We start from the raw sequence: 26,782 nt of genomic DNA, 5'->3' as shown, positions 1-26,782 counted from the left end.
TCTGTCTCTCATTCTCTCTCTCTCAAATAAATAAATAAAATCTTTAAAAAAAAAAAAAGAAATGTTCAGGGTTAGAAAGAGGAATCACCTCTTTCTAAAGTAATTACATTTCTACTAAATATAATGCTTTACATTTGCTATCTCAGTTAATACCCATCAGAAAATCCGCACAAGAGCCAAGTACTGTTAGCTATAATATTAAGGATATGCCCAAGATCTGGAGTGTTAAGTTTTTCTTCCTTCCTTCCTTTCTTTCTTTCTTTTTCTTTCTTTCTTTCTTTCTTTCTTTCTTTCTTTCTTTCTTTCTTTCTTTCTTTCTTTCTTTCTTTCTTTTTCTTTCTTTCTTTCTTTCTTTCTTTCTTTCTTTCTTTCTTTCTTTCTTCTTTCTTTCTTTCTTTCTTTCTTTCTTTCTTCTCTCTTTCTTTCTTCTTTCTTTCTTTCTTCTTTCTTTTTCTTCCCCTTCTTTCCTTCCTTCCTTGCTTCCTTCCTCCTTCCTCCCTCCCTCCCCCTCCCTTTCTTTCTTTTTCTTTCTTTCTTTCTTTCTTTCTTTCTTTCTTTCTTTCTTTCTTTCTTTCTTTCTTCTTTCTTTCTTTCTTTTCCTTCCTTCCTTCCTTCTTTCCTTCCTTCCTTTCTTCCTTCCTTCCTTTTTCTTCTTTCTTTCTTTCTTTCTTTCTTTCTTTCTTTCTTTCTTTCTTTCTTTTCTTTCTTTCTTTCTTTCTTTCTTTTGTTTTTTCTTTCTTCTTTCTTCTGATAGATGTGATCCCAAACACTACAAATTGCCTCATTGCCCCCTAGGATTTGGAAAAATTAGAAAGGCCATCTAGGTAAGTCTCCTTCAGGAAAGAAGGTTTGCAAAGAAAAGGGTAACCCACGTAGTGCTGGCAACTATTGTTGTTACGTAGTTCAAGATGTGATTCCTAAGTATTCCTCATCCTGTGAAGAAAGAATTATTTCTATAATCTCTTTTTTATCAACCAGGGTTGGTGCAGATGGTACCTGATGCCATAACCCTAGCAAAGATCCATCGCCATTCTGGACTGATAGGACCATTGAAAGAAAACACAATCAAAAAGTGGTTCAGTCAGCACAACCATTTAAAGGCAGATTATGAAAAGGTTTGTCCTGCTGTAGCTAATTTTAAATAATGTATTAAATAAGATGCTCTGGATGCTCTGGATCATTAGCTAATGTGGTTTATGAAAAAGTAAATTAAGTACACCTTGAGTTCTAATTCACTGTCATCAGCTTAGTAATAATGATCCAGTTTAAATGGTATATTAACTAGGTAAAATTTCTGTATTTGGTTTTACTTCCTACAGCTATCTCTTCTGAGATGATGTTCCTTGAAACTATCTCTTTCAAGTTACCTCTGCATGTCTGTACACAATCTCCAATTTCTATAAATCCCCCTCCTTCCTTTGCAATGCATTTCTTCTGCTAAGCTCTACTCTTCCAGGCCTTATTCTTTTAGTGTTTGCAGAAGGCATAATAGAGTTTTTGTTTTTGCTTTTGTTTTTGTTTTTGTTTTAGCATCTCAGAACTTTACAAAATGTAGCGTTTTATTTGACTGCAAACCTTTTATCCCACTTTACTTCATACTGGCATCTGGCCTGCAGTGTACAGATATGCAGATTCTGCCCCACACCAGGGCTCCCAGCTAAGGGGATGAGTTGGTTAAAACCAGGCTTTGTTCTACTTGCCAAGGCATGAACTGGTACAACAGGGTCTACCCGGAAGCAGAGGTACCTTTATGCTAATTCACACAAAGATACAATATAGGCTAACATTGAGTTTGGTTGGAACTGTCCAGAGCACTGAAATTCCTTCATCCTAGGAAACACCTCAGTCCTGAGCAAACTGGGACAATTGGTCACCCGAGTTAGAACAGGCCGTGATAGAGAGACCCAAGAGTTCATCTATTCCAGACTTCTGTGAGGTTGGAGTAGAACAAAATACAGGCCTTTGGAGGTCAAATAACAAAGATAAGATGACATTATCTTGAAATCTTTTTTAGCCATTCCCAAAATTATAGCTTGAGTTTTAACAAATCTCTGGGGTTATATTATTTGAGGTATTTTCACATACATTTGCTCTTCACAACTACCATGTAAGGGTATCTTTTATTATCTTCACTTTATAAGTGAAAAATATCTAGAGAGACAAATTAAATGACTTGTTCAGGTACTTGGGATATCGAGAACTAAGACATATAGTTCAGTGACACAGATTTCCACTTCAGCAGGTCAGCCACACCATTCTAGGAGACCCATTACTGCGGCCCAACCACTCACTCATGGTTACACCATGGTTACAGTCAAAGTTGCATCATTGATGAAAATGATGTGTACCCAGGGACCATTTTGAAAATAAAGAGTAATTTTGGCAAGAAACCTCTGTTTCTTAAAGAAACAGAAGGCAAAATTGACTCAGTAGTAATCTACTTCCACCCACACAGACATTCACTGATATATACTGTACCAAATCACTTTGGGATAGCAACTGGATTACCTATTATAAAGATAAATATAAAATATTACATATATCTCAATATGGCTTTTTCTGTGTTAAAAATTCAAAGATTCAAATAGATATTTTAAATTTCTCTGGGAATAGGCAATATTGAATCATTTTGTTCCTTCTTTCACCTTGAAAAAAAATCATTCAATATTGTATATTTGAGACATCAAAAAACCACACCAGGAATCTTCTTCAATAAACTATGAAAATTAGATCTGACTGAGTAAAAGAGATATTTTGCACAATTTCAATGAAAACATCCATTAGGCCAAAGAAGAGGTTGCTTCATGTTCTGTAGCCTATCAAGAGCCAGTCATTTAATCATAATCTCTCAACTGAGATGTAGAAGTAGTTCTCGATTATGTAATTTTGCTTTTTATGATAGTTTTTACCATTAGCTCTGATGCTAATGCATTTGCTTATTTTGTGTGTGTGTTATCTTTGTGTTATTGTTTTTCAACTGATTAGGCCTTGAGGAACTTTTTCTATTCCTGTGCTGGCTGGTGTGTGGTAACGTTCATCCTGGGAGTCTGTGACCGACATAACGACAATATCATGCTGACAAAGTCAGGCCACATGTTTCATATTGACTTTGGAAAATTCCTAGGTCATGCACAAACATTTGGAGGGATAAAAAGGTCAGTGTGCAAATAATGTTTATTACAGTAATTAAGCAATGTCCTAGAGTGATATGTAACATGTAATGGCATAGAAACCCAGCAGATGACTTGCTCCCCATCTCCCCCCAGATGACATAAACATGTTTATATATCTAATAAGATTGAAGGAAATATTTTTTCAATAGATTGTTAATGGAACAAATTAGGTTTCCTCAAATTGTTAGTGGACTTCTCCCCTGAGACACTAATCCTGTTCCAGGCTGAATTGTCTGAAATATAATATTTTCATTTTCTTATAAACCTTGAATGGACAATGAGGCATGAATTCATGGTCTCAATACATCTGGTATATTGCCCATAGCAGTCACCACCCCTGGTCTACGTATCATAAAACTAGCACATTTCCTACACTGAAATAGCCTTGAATCATTCCAAAAATACCTAGTGAGCAACTACCATTCAAGGCTCTGAGGATGTAACAGTAAACAAGGCAGACACAAACCCTAATCTCTTTCTAGTAGAGATGACACACATTAAACAAGTTAGCATGCAAAGAAATAATATGAGGAAATGAGGAGTTTAATTTATTAATAAGAAACTGAAGCAAAGAAATGGGATAGAGGGTGACTGGAGCAGGGATGCTATTTTTAAAGAGGCCTCTAGGAAGAGATGAGACACTGTGTAATTAATGATCCACCTTGTGGAAATCCATGAGAATAGTATCCTAAGAAGAGAGAACAGCAAAAATAACAGTCGTGCACATGGAAATAAGCCTAGTATGTTCCAATGACAAGTAGGCCTAGGGCCTAGAGGTGGATGGAGAGGAGCAGGTGGTAGGAGGTTAAGGTGAAGATTTCAGTGGAGGCCAGATCAAGTAGGGCACTGAAGACATGGTATGGAGGTTGGCTTTTATTTTAGGTTCAGGGGCAAGCTATTGATGGATTTCAGTGGATTTCAAAACTCTTTCCTGCTGTCCTGTGAAACAGTGAGACCAGTTAGGAGTCAACTACAATGATTAAGGCAAGACCTTAATGGAAAAGAAGTGGTAAAAACTGACAGATTGAGAATATATTTTGGAGTCAGAGTCATAGAACCTGCTAATTGATTGGACACTGGCCATGATTAATGGGCTGGGGGAGGGGCTTAGCAGGTAGGAGAAGAAAGGAAAACATTCAAGGATGACTCCTGGATTTTGGTCTTAACAAATAATTATATCATTTACTGAACCCAAAAAGAATTGGTGGCTGAATAAGTTTTTGTTTTTTATTTGAACTGGGGCAAGGAAACCCAAAGTTTAAGACTAAAAATCCCTTGCTTTAAAAAGATACTTCACCTGAAAGTAGAAATGGGATCAAACCATTCTAAAGAGTAATCAGTCACTTTTAGCTAAAAGCAGCTCCCCCAAAGAAGAAATAATGTCTCCTACAATATAGCATGATGAACTTTCATTAGATGGCCATTATCTGGTATTAAAATGCAAGCATAAACTACATAATATGATCTTCCCTATTTTGTAGAGACATACAAATGGAATCATTTCACTTGTTATTCTTTTCAATATATTGTCTTCTATGCTAACTACATTGAGAAAATTCACCACATCTGCATTCATTCCTTAAAAATCTACTGAGGTTGGTCTGTGTAATACCAGGACTGTAATAAACCTTGGGGACACAAAGGGTAATAGTCCACATTTACCACCTCAATGGGGCTTGCTCTTTCTTAGAATACTGGAAGACAAAAACATAAATAATCACTGTAAAATGTGGACAGGGCAGATAAAGAGTTGTACGGACTATTAGAACATCCATAGAGGCAGGATGCCTAGTTTATGAAAGACAAATGTTAATTAACATACATGAGCATATACATAATTTACTCACATAACATGCTTTCCCTAGAATCCACTCTTCCCCAGAAATTTAAAGATTAAATTATAGTTTTGACATCTTTATTTATTTTGCTGTATGGTCTACTGGAAATTTGGGTTAACCCTTATTTATTTAACCAGCAACAGCGTTGACCATAGGGTTAAAAAAGGAATAAAAATATTTCGGTCCCACAGAAAAAGTTCAGGGAAACATAAAAAGTAAAGAATAAGTTACTAAACAATATGGTAAGTGCTGTAATGGAGATATGTACCAGGGTCTATAGAAAAGGTGGAGGCAAATTTGCTTGTTTATTAATATTACAACAGCTACTGCTGCTTCTATATTTGGCAAATTTTTGACATATAATATTATATTAGTTTCAGGTGTACAACATAGTGATTCAACAATTCTATATATTACAAAATACTGCAAGTGTAGTCACCATCTGTCACCACACAGTTATTACAATATTATTAACTATATTCCCTATGCTGTGCATTTCATCCCTGTGACTTATTTATTTTATAACTGGAAGTTTGTACCTATTAATCCCTTTCATCTATTTTGCTACCTCCTACTTCCCTTGCTTCTGGCAACTACCAGTTCTGGGTATTTATGAGTTTGTCTCTGTTTTTTGTTTGTTTGTTTGTTTGTTGTATTTTGTTTTTCAGATTCCACATATAAGTGAAATCATATGGTATTTGTCTTTGTCTGATTTATTTCACTTAGCATGATACTCTCTGGAACCATTCATGTTGTCATGAATGGCAAGACTTCATTCTTTTTCATGGCTGAGTAATATTCCATTGTGTATATATGCCACATCTTTATCCATTCATCTACTGATGGACATAAACATAGGGGTGCATATATTTTTTCAAATTAATGTTTTCATTTTCTTCATGTAAATTACTGGATTATATGGTACTTCTGTTTTTAACTTTTTGAGGAACCTCCATGCTACTTTCCATAGAGACTGTACCCAATTTACATTCTTACCAACTGCACAAGAGTTTTGTTTTCTCCACATCCTCACCAACATTTGTTTTTTCTTGCTTTTTGGTACTAGCCATTCTAACAGCTATAAAGTGGTATCTCATTGTGGTTTTGATTTGCATTTCCCTGATGATCTGTGATATTCAGCATCTTTACATATATCTGTTGGCTGTTTGTATGTCTTATTTGGAAAAATGTCTATTCAGGTCCTCTTTTGGCAATTTGAAATCTTTTTCGTGCAATGTCTGAGGTACATGAAAATGTACCCCGCACAGATCCTCACTCATAGTAGGTTCTTAATATTGCTTATCAGGTAATAAACTATTCATAGGGAATCATTCAATCGTTCAATAATTCAATAATTATTGATTGGATCAATGAAAATGAAGTTGGCACTATCTTCCTTTGAGATTATTGATTATTGTTCACAAGTTAAGGGGGCCAACTGCAGCACTATGATCCATTTGGATTATTATTTGCAAGATTTTATCTCCATCAGTGGCTATGTAAGACTCATTAGCAATGTCTCCTTGGATTTCTGTCTTAAAACTGAACTTCTGCCCTGAGTTTAAAAGTTAAACTGAACTATTCCTACTCATTATTACTCCTATATCTTTTGAATTGTATTCTAATAATTTTCTTCCAAGTCTCTTTGGCTGTTTCAAGAGTTCATTTGAATGTTGTTTCATAAGCTAACTGACTTCTTCTGTCCTAGGACCATTGGTTGTTCTTATTGGTTACTAGGTTGACAATAGGTTTCTTATAAATCAAACCTCTGTATCCCCCTATGACACATGAACATTCTTATTTATACTACATTTTTTACATTATAGACCTGATCTTTAGAGAAAAGCCTAGCTTCACCTAACTTCTTCTAAACACATGCTAGACATATTAATAACCGGCTCATAAAGTACAAAGCCAGGTATGTAAATCATGCCCTAGGACTATGCTAATCTCTCACAGTCTAGCAAAGCCATATAATGCTCTAGTAATAGCCAGTAATAACCCAGGATCATACTCCTTAACATAAAATGCTGCACCCACTGAGACAAGAAAATACATGTATCCCAGACACATGTGTTTATACTACTATTTACTCTTTAAAAACATAGAGGAGGAAAGTATTTGTATAAATTTTTAGGTTACTTTTAAGGATCACTAACACATATCAGCTAATTTCACTTCATAATGCACTTGCCTAAATCATTGCTCAACTGCACATATAGAGTAGTAATTTCCAGTTGTGGATAGTTTATGGGTTGGCAAAAAAGAAATCATGTACATACATAAGACCCCCTCTAAGTTGTAGATATATCCTTTAGCCAAGGATACAGAATTTAATAATGGAAATTAGCAGACCAACAGAGCAGTACCAGATGTAGTGTGTCTGGGAATAAATTTTCCTTTGATCTTTGGTTTCCTTAAAAGCAAGAGCAATGAGGTGATGTTTTCCTTACAAGCAGGATCTTGAGAGAGAAACTGATTTCTTGCTGGGCCATTGCCCCTTATATTCATATTTACATCACCATTCCAGAATATCTCACACTAAACATTTATGTGATTCTGTTTAGAAAATGTCCATAGACATTGGCTTTCCTGATTCTTGGATTATATTGAGTTAGCCCAGCAACACTCTCATTTGAAATTCTTACCCGGTGTCCTTGAACCATTCCTCTGAATTCATTCTCCCAGAAATCTGGAAAGCCCATGCTTGGACCAAATTGGAACCTCCTGTAGACTTTCTAACTTTGAAGAAAGAAAAAGAAATGTCATCTCAGTTATGAATATGAAGGATTTCAGATCCTATATATTAACAAACAATCCTTCCTTATTGGTTTTAATTAAGAGATTAGATAAAGAGAATTTATACCAATGGATTAAATCACAGGGCAATTCAGCCCTAGCATTCCTTAATGATTCTGGGGAAAATTTGGCTAACCCTTACAATGGAAACAATGAAGAATTTCACCAACTTTCTGAAGCCAATTGGTTTTTCTTTTGAAATATTGCTTAATTATTATCTTCTTTCTTTATTTTCTCTCACAAAGATTCAAATTAAAGTGGTTAACAAATTATGCATCCACAATTTTTCATTCAAATTTCCTCTGTAACAATGATTTCTATATAGCAAATTTTTCATTACTTAAAAGATATCATTGTAATAAACTGTAAATTTCAACTTAGTAATTTCTTGATGGTGACTTTCTCTTATGGAGGAGGAAAAATTAAGGAAGGTCTTTTATTGGTGATGTTTATTGTTCTTCTAATTCATTGGTTCATATTTTTATTTTTTCAAACTATATTTTCACAGTCAATATGGTCTTTCACTTCAGTAATGCTAGACTTGCATGAAGTCTTTAATTTTAGAGGTTGTATGAGTGGTGGTTAAGCTCAGATACCTTGGAGATAAATTGTATGATTTTTTTTTAATTCCGTACTACAATGTACTAATGATGTGACCTTGAACAAATGGCTTCTCTGTGATTCAATTTAGATTTTTATGAAACAGATTTTTTTGAAGATTAACTGATACATGTAAAGTGCTTAGAAGAGTGTCTAGCATCACATAAAGACTCTAGAAATATTGTAACTAACTGTAATGTAAGTACTCCAAACAAAGTGACAAGAAATGAGACTGCATCTCTAGGTGATTATTGTGTCTTTGTGTTTAAAATTATTTAAATATCTTATTTTGGTACTTTTTTTAAAGTATGCACTCTGAAATTCATGAGTTGAACTATTAGTCCTTAAAGTTCTCTGACTTTGAGGCTTGTTGTCTGATTACATTGCAATCTTGTTGGTTGCATTATTCTTCGGATTTATTTAGACTGTAAGGTATTTAACCAAGTCATTTTTTTTTTTTAAGATTTTATTTATTTATTTGACAGAGACAGAGACAGTGAGAGCAGGAACATAAGCAGGGGGAGTGGGAGAGGGAGAAGCAGGCTTCCCGCTGAGCAGGGAGCCTGATGTGGGGCTCGATCCCAGGACTCTGACCTGAGCCGAAGGCAGCCGCTTAACGACTGAGCCACCCAGGCGCCCCTAACCAAGTCATTCTTGGCTTCTGATATAATTTCAGACATAAGCAGAAGTGTGCTAGACCTGGATCACTCTAGCTTGCAAGAGCATATTGTGTGTATTCCTTCTCAGCTCCATGTTCAATGACATCACTCTGGTAGCCTGAAACCAGCTATAGTGAATATATATATATACACCATGAAAATTGACAAATGTCACAAGTAAGAGCTTTCTTTTTTTCTAAAAAAAATGAGTTGGTTATTAAATATATGCCAGCATATCAGAGGACATAAATCCATTTAAAACAGACGAAAAATCATTCCAGACAGACAAAATAAAATTTCAGACACAGACAAAACACAGACACAGACAAAACAATTCCAGAACACAGACAAAATAAAATTTCAACTCTTTTCTTTTTCTATTAAAATATTTACATGAAGATAACCAAAATACTATGTAAATATCTTCTTGTAGCATGGTTTATACCCTTTTCAAGCTTTATCCCTGTAGATCACCAATCACCAAATATAATTAATCTCAGAATTTTCATCTCAATATTAGTCATAAAAATTCCCTGTATCTATAATCATCTTGACATTATCTTCAATAGTTAATTACTACTGATTTAAAAATTTTTTGTTTAATTTCTAATTTGGGTATTGTAATGTTTATATTCTAAATATCCTTAATTTAAAACCATCCTTGAAAAAAAAAAAAAACTCCCTTAACAGATTAAAAGATTTTTTTGTCTTACTCCAATCATTCTGATTTAATGTAATATTCATAGTAATCCAGATGCTATATAGGCATTAATGATCTCCCACATGCTTTAATTACTATCTTAATGTTCTTTGAAATTAGGTGAGTCTCATTGGTCTGTTATTCACACAGTTGTTTATTAATAAACATTGTGGTTCTTTTTACTGAAAGCAGTATCTGAAAAAAAGCACACTTCCCAATACCTCTCCAACTGTGAGTGCCTTAAGGGCATCTTTGTATCTTAAGCACCTAGCTAGTTCCTGACACTTAGCAGAGGCTCAGTTTTGGTTGATTGAAGGATCACTACAAAAATGTCATAAAATTTACCTCTCTTGACCTAAGAAAGTACAATTTTCCTGAAGATAAAATTATTAATAACCTGCTATATTCTGTTATTCTAACTACAAATTTACCAAGGGATTTTTAGTTAATGGTAAAAAGTCTACATGTGGGAGTCTGGGGAATGAGACTCAAAATTTGATAATCATTACCTCACACTGATTAAGATGGATAATATTAAAAAACAGAAAACAAGTCTTGGTGAGAATGAGAAGAAATTGGACCTCCTGTACAACGTTAGTGAAAATGTAAAATGGTCCCACTACTATGGGACAGAGTATGGCCTCAAAAAATATTATGTTTCTCAAAAAACTTATAAAAAATTACCATATGATCCAGCAATTCTACTTCTGGGTATGTACTCAAAAGAACTGAAAGCAGGGTCTCAAAGAGATCTTTGTACACTCATGTTTATAGCAGCATTATTCGCAATAACTAAAATGTGGAAGCAAACCAAGGGTCCATTACAGATGAATGGATAAGCAGAATGTGGCATATAGATACAATAGAATATTATTCAGCCTTAAAAGGAAGGAAATTCTAAGACTACTACAACATGGATGGACCTTGAGGACATTATGTTAAGTGAAATAAACCAGCCACAAAAAGACAAATACTGCATGATTTCACTTGCATGAGGTACTTAGGGTAATCACAGTCATAGAAACAAAAAGCAAAATAGTGGTGGCCAGCTGCTGGGTGGAGGGGGGAATGGGGAGTTATTGTTTAATGAGTATAGTGTTTCAGTTTTATAAGATGAAAAGAATTATGCAGATGGATGATGGCGATGGGTTGCACAATATTATGAATATATTTAATACCCCTGAACTATACATTTAAAAATTGTTGAGATGATAATTTTTTTGTAATGTGCATTCTACCACAACAAAATAATTGAAAAAAAAATTGGTACACTATAAGTTTCACAAAGCCAGTTCCAGGCAAACTACAACTAATATCTGAATAGTGCTCTGATGTTCAAAGTACTCTCAGATAGACTTATTGCCAGAGAAAGTTTGTTCTGTCATTTTCATCTACTCACTATCATTTCTTCTTCTCCCACCCCCCTTATTATTCCACTAGGTTTTATTATCTGGTTTCTTCTGAGTAACCTTTTTTATATCTACCTCCTTCCCTGTATATATAGAAAACAGTTCCTCCAATTAAAAAAAAAATGCATTTTCTTCAAAGAGAGACTTGTAAGTTTTCAGATGAGAAAAATGGGGGATGATTAAGTGCTAAAGAAAGGATGGAGTGTTTGAGAAAGAGGGAATAAAAGGAACAAAATGAGAGAGGGAAGAAGAGAGGGAGAGAGAACAATTAAAATAGTGGGAGGATTCTGCCTTCTGGCACTCAGTGAGTCTGTACTCCATTATGAACAAAGTATGCTTGACATGGAGGATATGCAAGCTCTCCTCAGTTAGTCGAAGGTACAATGTGCTTGTCAATATAAGCATCTTAGAGATTCAACTGAGTCTGAATCTAGTTTTTAAAGAAAGGTTACACATATCTCTTAAACATGAGCCTAGTATAAAAACTTCATCTGGTATCCAACTGAAGAAACAGTACCTACTCCTATACAGAGTTTAACTCATGGTGTTAAACTTAGTAAGAGATAAAATGTCCATTTTAAGCATGATTCATAAATTTTGATCATGCAAATGGTAACTTTATGGGTGATTTAAATGTTTTCAGAGGCAACTTGGACTATTCTTGATTTTCATTTCCAACTTGATTTGAGAACCTAATCCTATTTAAAATGTGATAATACAATCCAATTTTACACAAGCATTATGGCATTGATAATCTTTTCCTCATAGTTAGACTAACATCTGTTCCAAGCATACTCTGGAATTCCATGCAAAGCATAACTGTACACTTATTCTTGAACTCAAACTCAAAGGAGGAAACATGAGATTTTAGAGGTGCTGACCTGACCAATCTCTTCTTGTCCTCATAAAATCCTGACCTACTATAAATTCACACCCAAAATATCAAACTTAAGAAAGTACGACTGATCATTTTAAGAGGTAGCTGTTCTAACAACCCTTTTCAAACAAGAGAGATAATGTATCTGAGCCTGACAGAAACACCAGAGTCAGTATCTAAAGTTTCTAAGCAGTTTAAGATCAGGGTTCTCTCAGAGTCTATGGACCCACAGTGTATCTACAAGAGGCTAGACTAGGAGGAAAAAAAAAAACATATTTTACACTTAACAGATTATTGGTGAGAGTCCCCTTAGTTAATAATTGCTGAGAACTTGGAGATCTCATGGGGCATTAAATGTTCTTTTTGTAATGTACATGCACCCTTATGTTTTCTCTATATTGCACATAGGAGATTTCCTGTGTTGTGTAATTATATGAGGTTCTGTCCTATCCAATGAAGATTCCAAATTTGCCTTCTCAATTAACTCATAGATATTAGACAAGAGACTTGGGTTGTTTCTGTTGGACAGCAAAATGTGTTCTCTGAAATGTAGGTCGCTTGTAATATCAGGAAAAGTGTAGGCTTAAACATTCCCCAGTGTATTCTGTTTTCTGCATTCATTTATTTGTATACTAATATCACCATTCACTATGATGGGAGTCTGCAATTTTTTAAATCTCTAAGAAAATATATTTTAATGTTACTATGATATTTTCTGGGGGCAAAACCATCTGAAATTCATGAAATTAATAATAATAATTTCAGTAATAAAAATAAAATATATCTCATTACTGAGTCCCACATTTCAATTCAGGGTACAAATACATATTCAAACACTCGAGTCTAAAGTTTGGGACTAAAGTTTATGTCCATTTACTGACATTTTCAGTTGCTCAAGTAAATACTAGATGAACTATAGTATAAAAAAAAAGAAATATATATGTTCACAGAGCCCGGGAGACAGATTCTATTGTCATGAATCCTTCATAGAGTTCTCTGTCTTTCCATTTCACTCTCCAGATCCCCTGCCTCCATCAGCAACACTGAAATAGGTAGTTCTTCTCACATCGCTCAGTATTATCACTGGGAGTGGCAAAAAGTAAGCATTCCTTAATGTGATGCTGCATCATCTGGTATAGGGAATCAGATTCTAAAGGAAATTGTCAAAATTACCCTTTAAAGCCTCATAAGTACTTGGTATGCATTAGCTAATTAATCCTCACAGGAACTCTTTGAGGCAGCTGCTATTATTTTCTCTAATTTAGAGATCAAGAACTAAGACAGAGAAAAGTCTTAGTTGTTATAACTTGTCCAAAATCATGCGCAGTAGGTGGTAGGACCCTTGGGAAGATGCCATGTAGGAAACTGATACTCCCATTTCTCAATAATCCCAGCACACTCTGTTTTTTCTCCAGTACTGGGACAGATGGCTGTTTCTTTAGTTAGTAACAGATGACATAGTTATCCTGCATTTATGGCCACAATATATATTAAATTCATATCTTTAACAACTACAATCAAATATGTTGCAAGATGATTGTACTGTGAGAGGCATTCACAAACTAAGACCATGTGGTAAAGTAGCAGGGCCACTCTCCCATCTATGGGCAATGTGCTCTCAGGGTGAAAAAGCAGGCACAATTGTCATTCTCTTTTAATTTTTTTTTCTTATATTTAAAAAAAGCCATCTAATAGAAATAGCTAAGAGAAGTTAAATGCTTGTGGGATGTGACTCTAGTTTTCAGAGCCCACCAGGGACTGTTTTATTGAACTTTGGATGGCCAAAGACCACTCTGAGCTGTTGGGATGAAGCCCAAGGGTTATTATCTAGACTGTAGAATTCACATTGGAGGAAGTTACTTCTGTGAATTATGGTGTCCTTAAATAGCTTATGTGCTCAATACTTTAAAATCAAACATCATTCATTTTTAAAGTATGTATATATTTGCTTAAGGAATAAAACAATAAATGGAAGACCACTCATTTTAAGGATACAGCACCTCAGTTATTTCAGAGGATATCCATTACAATTAGGATGCTTGGTCCATTTTCCTTAAAAATATATTTCAGAATAGGGCAGTCTCCACTGTGAGGGCTAGTGATATTGAGAAGATTTCAAGAGGGAGTGTAACAATGGCAGGACTTTGAAGAAAGTGTGAGAGCTTAAATTAGTGGGAAAAAGAAGAAAGAAGCCTATATTTAACAGTCGAGTATTGTGAATAAAAGTGTGAAGGCAGAAGATAAGCATGTGCCATAACCCACTCATCTTTCTCTGTGCTACACCACAGCAGCCAAATGCTGCAAGAAACCATCGAGAGGGGCGCCTGGGTGGCTCAGTTGTTAAGTGTCTGCCTTCAGCTCAGGCCATGATCCCAGCGTCCTGGGATCGAACCCCGCATCGGGCTCCCTGCTCAGCAGGAAGCCTGCTTCTCCCTTTCCCACTCCCCCACTTGTGTTCCCCCTCTCGCCTGTCTCTCTCTGTCAAATAAATAAATAAATAATCTTAAAAAAAAAAAAAAAAAGAAACCATCAAGACTACAGGGCAAAAATTGTCCCCATTTTCAAATAGGCTGTCCTCACAGCCCAGAAATCCCACAATGCTTCTGTGCTCATCTCACTATTTCATGCTCCACAAGGATTTGTACTTTATTCTTGCAGGATGAAATTCAGGTCCCTCCTAACCATTATTCTCCACTCCCTACTTTAGATAGACAACCACAACTCCTACTTTATTGGGAAAATAGAAACAATAACAGAGCCTGCTTTTCTACTCAATACAAAACTCACAAACTTAATTACATAAATTTCTTCCTTCCTGTTAGAGTAGATTTGTTTTTCTCTTCTAAACCAATCCCTCCATTGTGCTTTAGAGCCATTTCCCACCCACCTTCTAACATACATTATACTATCAATAATTCGTTTTTCCTTGCATATTTATCCTCTCCGTCTTAAATAATCCTTTTAAATATCCTTGTCTCTCCAAAGTTTAAATAACCTTGTCTCAAATGCCCAATTTCCATACCACTTTGCTCATCACAAACTTCCTCAAGGAGTTGTCTAAATTCTTGACATCTTTTCCTTACTTTTCATTCCATAACCACTTCAATCTGACTTTATGCTTTATTAGATGATAAAATCAGGGGCATCTGGGTGGCTCTGTCGGTTGAGCAACTGACTCTTGATTTCAGCTCAGGTCTATCTCAGGGTCCTGGGATTGAGCAGCAGGGGAGTCTGCTCGAGATTCTCTCCCTCTCCCTTTGCCCCTCCCCCTGGTGCACGCTCTCTCTCTTTCTCTTTCTCTCTAATAAATAAGTAAATCTTTAAAAAATGATAAGATCAACAATGACCTGCATAGTGTTTAATTCAATAAATCCATTCCTCATTTTACCTGATTTATCAGCAGATTTCAGTGGTATTGACTTCTCCTTCCTCCAAATATCTCTCCACTTGCCTTCTTGAATAGTTTATCACTCTCTGGTTTTTTCCCTTTCTCAGTATTCAATACAGGAGATTCCCTTGTACCATAGCACTAAATGTTAAATTCCACACGACTCATCTTAACCCTCTTCTCTTAACTCCCTGCAGTCTCCACCAAACTAGTATCAGCCACCCAAGTCTTCTATCAGTATCAATATCCAGATGACTCATACAAATTTTAATTAAACATTTTATTTTGAGATAATTGTAGATTCACATACAGTTGTAAGAAATAATACAAAGGAATCCATGTACCCTTTGCCAGTTCCCCCTAACAGTAACATCTTATGAAATCATAGTATACTATCATAACCAGGATATTGATATTGATATAGTCCAGATGCAGAAGAGTTTCAAAGCCCCTAGTATTCTTTGTGCCCTTCTATGGTCATATTCACTTTCCTCTCACCCTTGTCCCCTTCCATTCTTATCTCCTGGCAACCACTAATTTGTTCTTCATTTCTATAATTTTGTCTTTTCAAGAATATTATGTAAATGTAATCAGATGGTATGTAACCTTTGATTGGCTTTTTCACACAGCATAATTCTCTGGAGAGCCACCCAAGCTGTTCTGTGTATCAATAGTTTGTTCCTATTATTGACAAATAATAGCCCATAGTATGGATAAACCACAGTTTGTTTAACTATTCACTGATGGAAGGACATCTGGATTATTTCCAGTTTCTAGGTATTACAAATAAAGCTGCCATGGGGGTGCCTGAGTGGCTCAGATGGTTAAGTGTCTGCCTTCGGCTCAGGTCATGATCCCAGGGTCCTGGAATCGAGCCTCATGTAGGACTCCCTGCTCCAGTGGGGAGTCCACTTCTCCCTCTCCCCCTGCTCCCTCCCCCCACTCATGCTCTCTCTCCCCTCTCTCTCTCAAATAAATAAATAAAATCTTTTAAAAAATAAAGCTACTATGAACAGTCATGTATAGGCTTCTGTCTGAATATAAATTTTCATTTCTCTGAGACAAATTTCCAAAAATATAATTGCCAGGTTGTATGGTAGTTGTGATGTGGGAAACAAAGGCAAAAGAAAAATTAAATTTTCATACTACTTACAACCCATTGACAAGTTCTTGAAACAGGCAGAGTGACATTCCTCTAGAAACTCAGCTGCCTGGAAGTTAATACTTTGCTAAGAGCAAATCACAGTCTTAGCTTAACATTATCCCAGCAGCCCAGGATCCTGTAAGTCTACTTTAACATATAAAAATTTCTTTGGAAACTTCCTTTTTCTCTAACCCCCAAGATATATGTTGGCAATCATCCCCCCAGCATATGACCCACTGATATACATCTGCAGGGCCTCATGACTAGGGTCTTACTAGACAGTGATAAATGACCTTTTCCTACCAAAACCAACCCCCTTCGGGTCCTGGAAACCTTGCTTCCAAATTCCTATCCCTAACCCTCCTCCCAACTTGAAATTATATGATTGGCTACTCCTCATGACCACAGGGCAACTCTTTCTGCCCACAGGTCCTGTGCTTTACTAAAACCATCTTTTTGCACCAAAGACATCTCAAGAATTCTTTCTTTTGTACATCAGTTGCACGTTGTTGTTGTTGTTGTTTAAGAAACTACCAAGTGGACTACCAAGTGGTCTTCCCGAGTAGCTATACCATTTTATATTAACACATCAATGTATGAGTGATCCAGTTTCTCCATATCCTTGCAAGCATTTAGTATTGTCATTAACTTTTTATTTTAACCATTCTGATAGGTATGTAGTGATATCTTATTTTGGTTTTAATTTGCATTCCCCTAACAGCTGATGTTGAACATTCTTTCATGTGTTAATTTACCATCTGCATATCCTCTTCTCTTGTCTTTGCATGTCTTTTGCCAATTTTCTAATTATATTGTTTGATTTTCTTTTACAGTTAAATTTTGAGACTTCTTTATAAATTATAGGTACTACTCTTCTGCTGGCTATGTGATCTGCAAAAACTGTCTCCCAGTCTATAACTTGTCTTTTTATTCTCTTAAAAACTCTCTGCATAGCCCTAGATCCCAAAGATTTTCTTCTACATTTTTTTCTAAAAGTTTTATAGTTTTACATTTTATATTTAAGTCTGTAATCCACTTTAAGTTAACTTTTATATTAGGTATGAGGTTTTGATCTCTTTTTGCCTATGAATGTCCAGTTGCTCCAGTATCATCTGATCAAAAGCCTATATCCTTCCTCCACTGGATTGCTTTTGCACCTTCACCAAAAATCAGTTACAAAAATCATATTTGCATGAGTTTATTTCTGTTATTTATCCTGTTCAAATGATCTATTTGTCTACCCCTCTAATGCAGGATAGTTGGAAGAAAGGCAGGCAGGGACAAGAGGCTCCTGCCCTAAGAGGAAACCAAACTTAAAAGATTTTTACACCACCCTGGAAGGAACCCTCCACTCTTTCCTACATGATAGGTAGACGACAAAAACCTGATTGGATGACAGGCACATGGAGTGTTAATCAGATTAAAACAGCCCACCAACCAGCCCATAAAAACCCCTAGACTTAGAAACTCAGGTGGCAACCCTCTCGGGTCCCCTCCCTCTTGGGGAGCTTTGTACTATCACTCAATAATTATGGCTCAATAAACTTTGCTTTCCTGCCTCCACACTTCCCCTGGTCTGTTCCTTCCTCTTCATTCTTCAAAGCGGCGTGACAAAGAACTGAGGACACTAAAGAAAAAGAAATCCTGTAACACCTCCACCAATACCCGTTCCTTACTCAACTGTCCCTGATACCACACAGACAGGGGACTGAGGTCCCTCATTACAACTTGGTGAGAATGGAATTTTAGGATCCCTTTAGAGCCTTCACTGGTGTGGTGGGGGAGTGGAATTATGTTTTGGGGGGTTTTTTGTTTGTTTGTTTGTTTGTTTTTCTGCAATATTTGGCTGGAGTAGAGTGGTTATTGTCTAAAATTTTTTTGTCTCATTAGGCTACCCTTTTCCTGGGCCTTTGGCTAGAAAGAGCAGGCTTTTCTTGGCAATTTTTTTTTGTCTGCACCCACTGGCATTTTCAGACTGCCATCTCCTTGCGCTCTATGTTTGGAATATATGTGGCAAAAAGAACACCCAGAGAATTCACCACCATGTTGTTTCTTGAGTCCTGAGGTCCTTAGGTAGTCAAAGTAGTAATCTAACTCACAAAATTTTACCTCCAGGCTAGATCTTTTCTTTATGGTCTGAAAATAAGTATCACAATACCTCATTGTCATCTGCTCCTGTATGTCTCAAAGACACCTCAGAAGTAACTCGTTCAAAGCTGAACCCACTCTGAACATTGCACTATAGTCTTCCTGACACACAATCCAAAAATGTAAAGGTGTTCCTAACATTCTTCTCCTTTTCATTTTGAACCATATGAAGTCCTCTTGGTTTTTGATTCAAAATATTTGTTGTCTTCCCACTTCTCTGTATCTGCATAACACAATCCTAATCTAAGCTATGCTCATATCTAATCAAAATATTTTGCAAAAGTCTCTTATCTGATCTACTCACATACACCTTCCCTTTTCCAAATTCTTCTCCATGTTACAGCTGGAGGGACCTTTTCAAAACATTGTCATTATTATCAATACGTTTTTATTGCTTTTAGAATATTTATTTTTAAAATCTTTAACCTTACCTATAAGCCTCACACATATCTATTGTAGATGCTCAATAAATATTTGTTGATAAATAACTATAGTACTCTAACATTTTGGGTGCATGCCTCCCTAGCTGGATTAAAGTCACCTAATGGAGAGACATATCCTGAAAACTTATGCACTCTCAGTGCAGTGATGATGATCTTAGTATTCTAATGAGTTTATACAAGGAGATTACATCTACAAAATGGTTAAAGGGGGAGTTAATGCATAAAAAATAACAAACAGCAAATTATTAATTGTCCTGCTATTCCCCATATCAAATGAATTTATTTGTCTCCTTAATAATTAGTATTTGTTTGTAACAGAAATATCCTTAAATTTCTCAAGTATATATGCATTTTTAAAGTACTACTTACTTCTCACTTATATTGGACATCTAGAAATTATTCTCAGCATTTTTACAGGATAATACTTTCAGAGAAGGACTGATTATAAGTTAATAAAAAGATTAACTTTGACAACAAAATGACAGAATTATAACAAATAAGATGTTCACATGGCCTTCCCACATAAATGTTAAATTATCTAACTTTTTCACTGCATGAGCTATGTATATTTACTGTTGCATCCATTGCAGAATACCATCAACATATTGTTTGAGACATTAAGAGTAGATAAAGGAAAGAAAATAATGTCTCTCCCCTTGAAAATCACACAGGTCATTTGGGGGAAAAGTCATAAGACAATTGAGACTATAAAGAATGAAATATATTAGCTGTAGGGCTAAATTAAAAGATAAGGCAAAGTAGGAGAGAAATTGGCAAAGGATGGGTAAATTAGAGAAGACTTACTAGAAAAAAAATTAGGACATTAGGTGAGAGGCAGAGAGAGAGAGAGAGAGAGAGAGAGAAACATGGCCAGAAGCAGGAAACAATACAGGTAAAAGGTACAGAAGCAAGAACAGGTAGGGCTTAGGCAAATAATAGTAAAACTACTAATCTGGAATTAGAAACAGTAAGATAGTCACAACAAGAAATTTCTGGTAAAATTGTCCAGCTACAAGTGAGAGGTTTTCAGCATATGAATCAGCAATAACAGTATGGACTCTAAGAGATCAAATAGTTTCCAATCTTCTCTCTTGCCACAACCAATTTATATCTCAGATTTATAAGTATTGCTTAAATTCCAGACATAGTCTCCAATACATTAATTCTATGACCACGGATTAGGTTTGCATTTGAGTGAACTGATAAAGCACATCCCAGCTACGATTCTTACAGCTTGTAGGGATGGGATAGGATTCTGTTTCATGTGCGCAACTTCTTTCCATTCATAGAAAATTTTAGTCTAAGTCATTTTAAAGATTGGTCAGAAGTGAGTCATGCAAGTCATATAGAAAAAATGTAGCATTTTATTTTGTTGGACCCACTGAAAATTTAGATTATGATAATATTTAAACACAGCTAAGATTGGGTCCTTCAATATTATTATTAGTTCATATTTTCTCTAACTTAGATATGTTTCTTTGTGTATTTGACTTTCTGCTGTGGTGTTTCTTCATCTGATTTATAATGGTGGTTACCATGGAAGGAGGAAATGTGTTATCACATGAACCTGAGCATAATTACAACAACTTTCCAAGGGAAATCCACTTGGTCAAGCATATGGAAGAAAAAAGGATATATATCACATTAGAAAAGAAAATTTAAGGAAGTTGTATGATTTAAGACTCTCTTAAAATTATTTCAAAAGTTCCATTCAATATAATAAAAATAAATATAGTATAAAGAGTAGGGGGTGCCTGGGTGGCTCAGTTGGTTAGGCGACTGCCTTCGGCTCAGGTCATGATCCTGGAGTCCCGGGATCGAGTCCCGCATCGGGCTCCCTGCTCGGCGGGGAGTCTGCTTCTCCCTCTGACCCTCCTCCCTCTCATGCTCTCTGTCTCTCATTCTCTCTCTCTCAAATAAATAAATAAAATCTTTAAAAAAAAAAGAGTAGGAAAAAAATTGGAAATTTCTTATACATAGAAATATATTTTTTTCTGATTATGAAAGTCTGGAATATTGCTAAAACTCTAGTAAAATGTTAGCGATAGTGATGACTACATGTGTGAGCTATATAGAAAAAGTGCTACCAAATTCAAAGGTCCACTTAAGGGTTTTTGCAGACAAAGAGGTTACATGGAGTTGTTGGGAGTAAATTAAACCTTGAAGGAAGGATGGAAATTCACTGGCAGCATTTTTGTAGAGAGAAGGAGATTTAGTTATGACAAAATTCAGCTCTGAGAACCCATTCATTTTTATTAGTTTGAGGACTAATAATAGTATTTAACATTAATTGAGTGCTCACTATGTGCCAGACTGTGTTCTGTTATATGCTTTAACCTGTTTAATCCTTTCAAAAGTCCCAAGAGTCAACTGCCTTTGTCTTCATTTTACAGAGGAGGAAATTAAGGCATGGAGAGGACAGGTAACTTGCCCAGAATCACAGAAGTAGTAAGTGCTAGAACATGATTGAAAACATGGCTAACAAGGGCCTGAAATCTGTGCCCCCTGCATAGAGCTTCTAATCATAGCAATTTAAAAGTGTGTAGCCTTCTCTATGTGTCATGCATTTGTGTACATGTTTTTAGTAATCTTCACAGCAATTCTAAGAGCTAGGTATTACTGACCTCAGAGATGAGGAAATTGAGATACAGCAGGTCTGGGATTAGAACCCACGGTATATCTCCTGTTTTCAATAGCTCTGCTTCCAGCTTGGCTAAAATACAAGGCTATAAAGTAAATTCATAGCATACAGATTGGATAAATCAATGAAGGCCAAAAATAAAAGTATTTGAGGCAAACATTTTGAAATTTGAACTTGATTCTTTTTTTTTAAGATTTTATTTTTTCATCTGAGAGAGAGAGAATGAGAGAGAGCATGGGGGGGGGAGGGTCAGAGGGAGAAGCAGACTCCCCGCTGAGCAGGGAGCCCGATGCGGGACTCAGTCCCAGGACTCCAGGATCATGACCTGAGCCGAAGGCAGTGGCTCAACCAACTGAGCCACACAGGTGCCCCTGGACTTGATGCTTAAGACACATTCCTCAGTATCTAGGTGCTCAATAAAGTTTGTTCAATGAATGAATGACTGAATGAATGAATGAATATAAAGTTAAGATATTGTTACACCAGCCTCCCCGCCAGTCAATGGTAGCATGGATCGCTAAAATAAATAAATAAAATAAAATAATTACAATCAAACAGAGGTAGATTATTTATTTTCTTTAAAATACTTGCCTGTGGTCAGATTCTACTGATCCAGATCAGCTACAAAATGCCTGGGTTGTAGCTTTCTGATCTGAATATCTACACTTCTGACACGTCTAAGTTAGATTAGCAAGATTTTTTATTCTATTGTATTTTTATTCAAATGCTAATCATACAACAATACAGAACATAATCAGTCTTTATTAAAAAAAAAAAGAGGCTTTCTCAATAGTCCATGACTTTTTTCAATTATTGCTTAGACTAACCTTAATTATATCTAGGCTGCTAGGCTCAAATTTTAAAATATGTTTTATTTCAATTCATTCAAAAATCTTTACTTTAAAAACAATGTTTACCCAAAACTGTATTCCCATCTCAAATGTTTCTGGAGGACCTTAAGCCAAAATAGTATCAGCATGGTTTGTTTCATCATTATTCTTCATATCACAGAGAAGTGTTTCCAATCCCTCCTCGGCTAATCTCTTAGAAATGCTATTGCTTCATCTTGGGTCTCTTCATGTCTCAAAGAACATGAGAAAAAAAATGACAAAAATAGAGAAAACACGATCACTTCTCTGGTCCTTTGTTTTCCTATTTCTTCAACCTTGGGACTACGGGAGGCAATATTATTTACCTACCAACTCATATTGGTTTGCTCATATTTCCTTCTTTCTGATCAATATTTTTATTGGGCCTAGTGTGAAATGAAATACAGCCTCCTTTTTTTTCCCCTTACAAAGCATATGACAGTGAATTTAAATTTTTTCATAGATTGCCTTTTGAAAGAACTTGTCATTACATATCTTAGCTATTACCTGAAACTTTTTCCCTAAAGAGTCAATATCTTCTAAGACAAAAAAAGAAAAAAAGAAAACTTAAAAAAAAAACCCAAAACATGAGGTCAAATACATGGTGTGTTCTATTTTTTTAAAATTTAGCAACAATTTAGCAATATAGTTTCTGTAAAATCACCTTTGTTATTAATTGGCCTTAGATTAATTTTTAATGGATAATATTTCCATTAAATGTAACTTGGAATTAAATATTTGAGACCATATTATAAAATAACTTGTTCTTCCTTTTCTGTTGCAGCCCAGCTAAACTATTCAAACCCTACAATTAGCAAGTTTCTCCAGCTATCCCATAAAGGAGGTGGTTCCATTCCTTAGAGTAGAGAGAAAATAACATAAAAAATTTAAATGAAAATAAGTTGCTGTAACTGCCTAATTGAGCTCTACACACCATTTCTCCTCCTGCTTATGGTTGCTATTGTTTTTGGGTTTGTAGGGACCGAGCGCCTTTTATTTTTACTTCAGAGATGGAGTACTTTATTACAGAGGGTGGGAAAAACCCACAGCATTTCCAAGATTTTGTGGAGCTTTGCTGTCAAGCTTATAATATTGTCAGAAGGCACAGTCGGCTGCTCTTGAACCTATTAGAAATGGTAAGTTCCTTGGGGAAACAAAAATAATACACTTCATTTATGTCTCTCTTTCAGTAGTCTATTTTTTCTAATGGCTTGGCATTCCCCAAAGAGCTATTCAAACCAGAAGGGAATGAACAAGCTAAAAGTACCATTGTATAATTTATAAACACATTTCTTAATAATTCATTCCATTAGTTCACAGTTATTGTCTCAAACATTTCTATTCACAATAATATTGATGTATTCAGGGGTTATCTCAGTATATTTTGATTAAAGATTAAGGACAATAATTTAGAATATTGTATCAGTTGTATTGTGCTTAAGGATTTTTCAAAAGTACTTTAAAAAATACTAGATTAAGGACAGTAATTTAGAATACTGTATCTAGTTGTATTGTGCTTAAGGATTTTTCGAAAGTACTTTAAAAAATACTATCTCATTTACACCCATAGCAACCCAATGATGTAGACCAGACAAGAATTTTTCCTGGCTCCCCTCCCAATCTCTGCCTTTTTCCAGATTAAGAACCTGGGGGTCAAAGATATAAGACAGCTTCCTAGCAACTCAACCAGAGAGTAGTACATTTAGTGGTGTACATTGGTTCCTACTTAGTCATGCTCCTATATGCTCTCTGTTGACTTACAGTGGAAAATTTAAGTTTCATTCCACTGGCCAATGTTAAAGAGATGGAGACTAGATATACAGGGTGAAAGGAGAGGGATCTGATAGAAATATCTTCTGGGAGAAGGATGGGGTGATTCCTTTAGACACATAACATACACACTAGTAATTGTAGCAAAATGTAGGAGAGAAACACAACTTTGGTAAATCAGGAAGGTGTTTGGAGCCAATGCAATCATAAAAAACAGCTGGTTTAGAATATTCAGATGACAATAATTCTACCAGATGCTGTTAAGGGCACAGACTTCTTACTTAACTCCAATAAGATGATGCTTCTCATCTATCAAATGAAGATAATAGCATCTACCTTGTAGGATTGATGAATAAATGACCTAAAAGTGAATGTTTTGCATGAACATTATACTAAGTGTTTTATGTGTATTAATTGATTTATATTTCATAATAACCCTATTAGATAATTAATATAAAGCACTTAACACAGTGCCTGTCATGTGGTAGGGTTCAATTATTTTATTATACTAGATCCTATTAATCCAAAAGAGCACTGTCCAATAGAGTATCTCCTACTCATGTGTGGTTACTTAAATTTAAATTAATTAGTATTGACTAAACTTTAAAATTTAGCTCCTCAGTCTCACTAGCCACATTTCAAGTGTTCAATAGCCACACATGGCTAGTGATACCATATTGGACAACACAGTTATAAAGCATTTCCAACACTGCAGGAAGTTCTATTGGGTAGTGCTGAATAAATGTTGACCTTGTTGCAATGAAGATTTGACTGGATCCTTGTTTTAACTTTCAAACAACATATGCACCTTACTCTGTCTTAAAAAATAGATATTTTAAAAAAACACTATAAACATGTCATCTTTCATGTATAAAGACACTTTGGTTTCTTCATGTGTGAACTGGATATGTAGTTTTTCCCATTTCCAGAATTTTCAAGTTGGCTGTTCCAATAATAGCTAATGATTAATATTGGTAGATTTGCATTCTATCTCCCAATTCTATTGGGCCATATTGCAATTATGAGATGGCTTATGGCTCATAATCTGTGTTCCTACCACAAAGGAAACTTTACAAGGACTAACTCTGTGATCTTGACTCCATTTACATATAAATATCTAGGTAGTATCATTCTAATATTCTCTGGGTCTCTAACAGGTTCTAAATCATGAATCCCTGACTTCATGAGTACTGTATGCCAAAAACTGTGAGGATACATTAACATATGAGACCTAGGCAGCCTTAAAATTTTCACTATGGTAAGGAAGATAAAATTCATGTATACAATAAATGAGGTGTCCAGCCTTTTTAAATGTCTATAATGTCATAAATAACTGCATACAAAGAGTAAGTACCATACTCTAACAACTGCTTGAACCAACCACAGACATTTTAAAAATAAACCCAAAGTAGAAAAGCACAAATACAGATTATGCTATTTCTCAGGTGACACTAAAATTATGCTGAATAACAAAAGTGAGCATATTAAGTAAAAGGACAACCATTTGAAAAAATTGATTGAAAAAGCTATTGGGATTTTTTCTCTTGTTTAATAAACTTTTCTACTTACCTAAAAAGAAAACTTATAGCACATGTGTCATAATATATAAAAAGTTATTTTTATAAGGCACCTGGCTGGATCAGTCAGTTAAGTATCCAACTTTTGATTTCGGCTCAGGTCATGATCTCAGGGTAATGAGATCAAGCCCTGTGTGGGCTCCACGTTGAGAGGGAAGTCTGCTTAAAATTCTCTGTCCCTCTCCCTCTGCTCCTCCCCACTCACATACGTGCACACTCTATCTCTAAAAAAAAACAACTATAATGTAAAGAGTTTATATAATGTTATTTCACTTAAAAGAAGTAGATGGTGTTTTATCAAGTACCTGAAGTAATTTTTCATAAAAAATATTAAAATCAAATGTTGAAGGTTTCTGTTACATAGTATGCCCAAAAAATCTCCCTATGTTCTAATTATATCAAGTCTTGACTTCAAGGCTAAGGAGGAAATTTTGACAGTAAAAAGCACGAATTCAGATTAAGCAAATAATCTTAGATTTAGACTCTCACAGAAGCTGAAACAGATCAGGAGCAATGTTGACAAATTAGACCAATGAATAAATACATATGAAACAGTAGTATGTTATTGCCTCTGTTTCTGGTCATTTACCTCTCCAGTCTCTGCTTTTCAGGTTTCTTTCTTATGGGATTCTGTAGATAACCAAAGCATCAGTAAAGGTTTCAGGACCACATTTTCTCTGGCATAGTTTCCTATAAAATAAAAACCGAATTTAAATTTGTGAAAGATTATTTTCTGCCCATGTAAGT

At 35.4% G+C, this 26,782-nt stretch overlaps 1 protein-coding gene across 2 annotated transcripts in view; it reads left to right on the top strand.

The window, feature by feature from the left end:
- The window catches only part of PIK3C2G (phosphatidylinositol-4-phosphate 3-kinase catalytic subunit type 2 gamma), a 345,844-nt gene that overhangs the window by 215,802 nt on the left and 103,260 nt on the right, over positions 1-26,782 (top strand). For both annotated transcript variants that reach the window (XM_045869235.2, XM_045869225.2), the window contains 3 exons: positions 979-1,115; positions 2,986-3,155; positions 23,668-23,824. In XM_045869235.2, coding sequence (XP_045725191.1) covers positions 979-1,115; positions 2,986-3,155; positions 23,668-23,824 — 464 coding nt within the window. The remainder of the gene's footprint in view (positions 1-978; positions 1,116-2,985; positions 3,156-23,667; positions 23,825-26,782) is intronic.

Source organism: Mirounga angustirostris, unplaced genomic scaffold (assembly GCF_029215605.1).
Source record: "Mirounga angustirostris isolate CCGP_5_RB_7025 unplaced genomic scaffold, mMirAng1.0.hap1 SCAF_5, whole genome shotgun sequence".
NCBI lineage: Eukaryota > Metazoa > Chordata > Mammalia > Carnivora > Phocidae > Mirounga > Mirounga angustirostris.
This window is presented reverse-complemented; position numbering and strand designations above follow the sequence as displayed.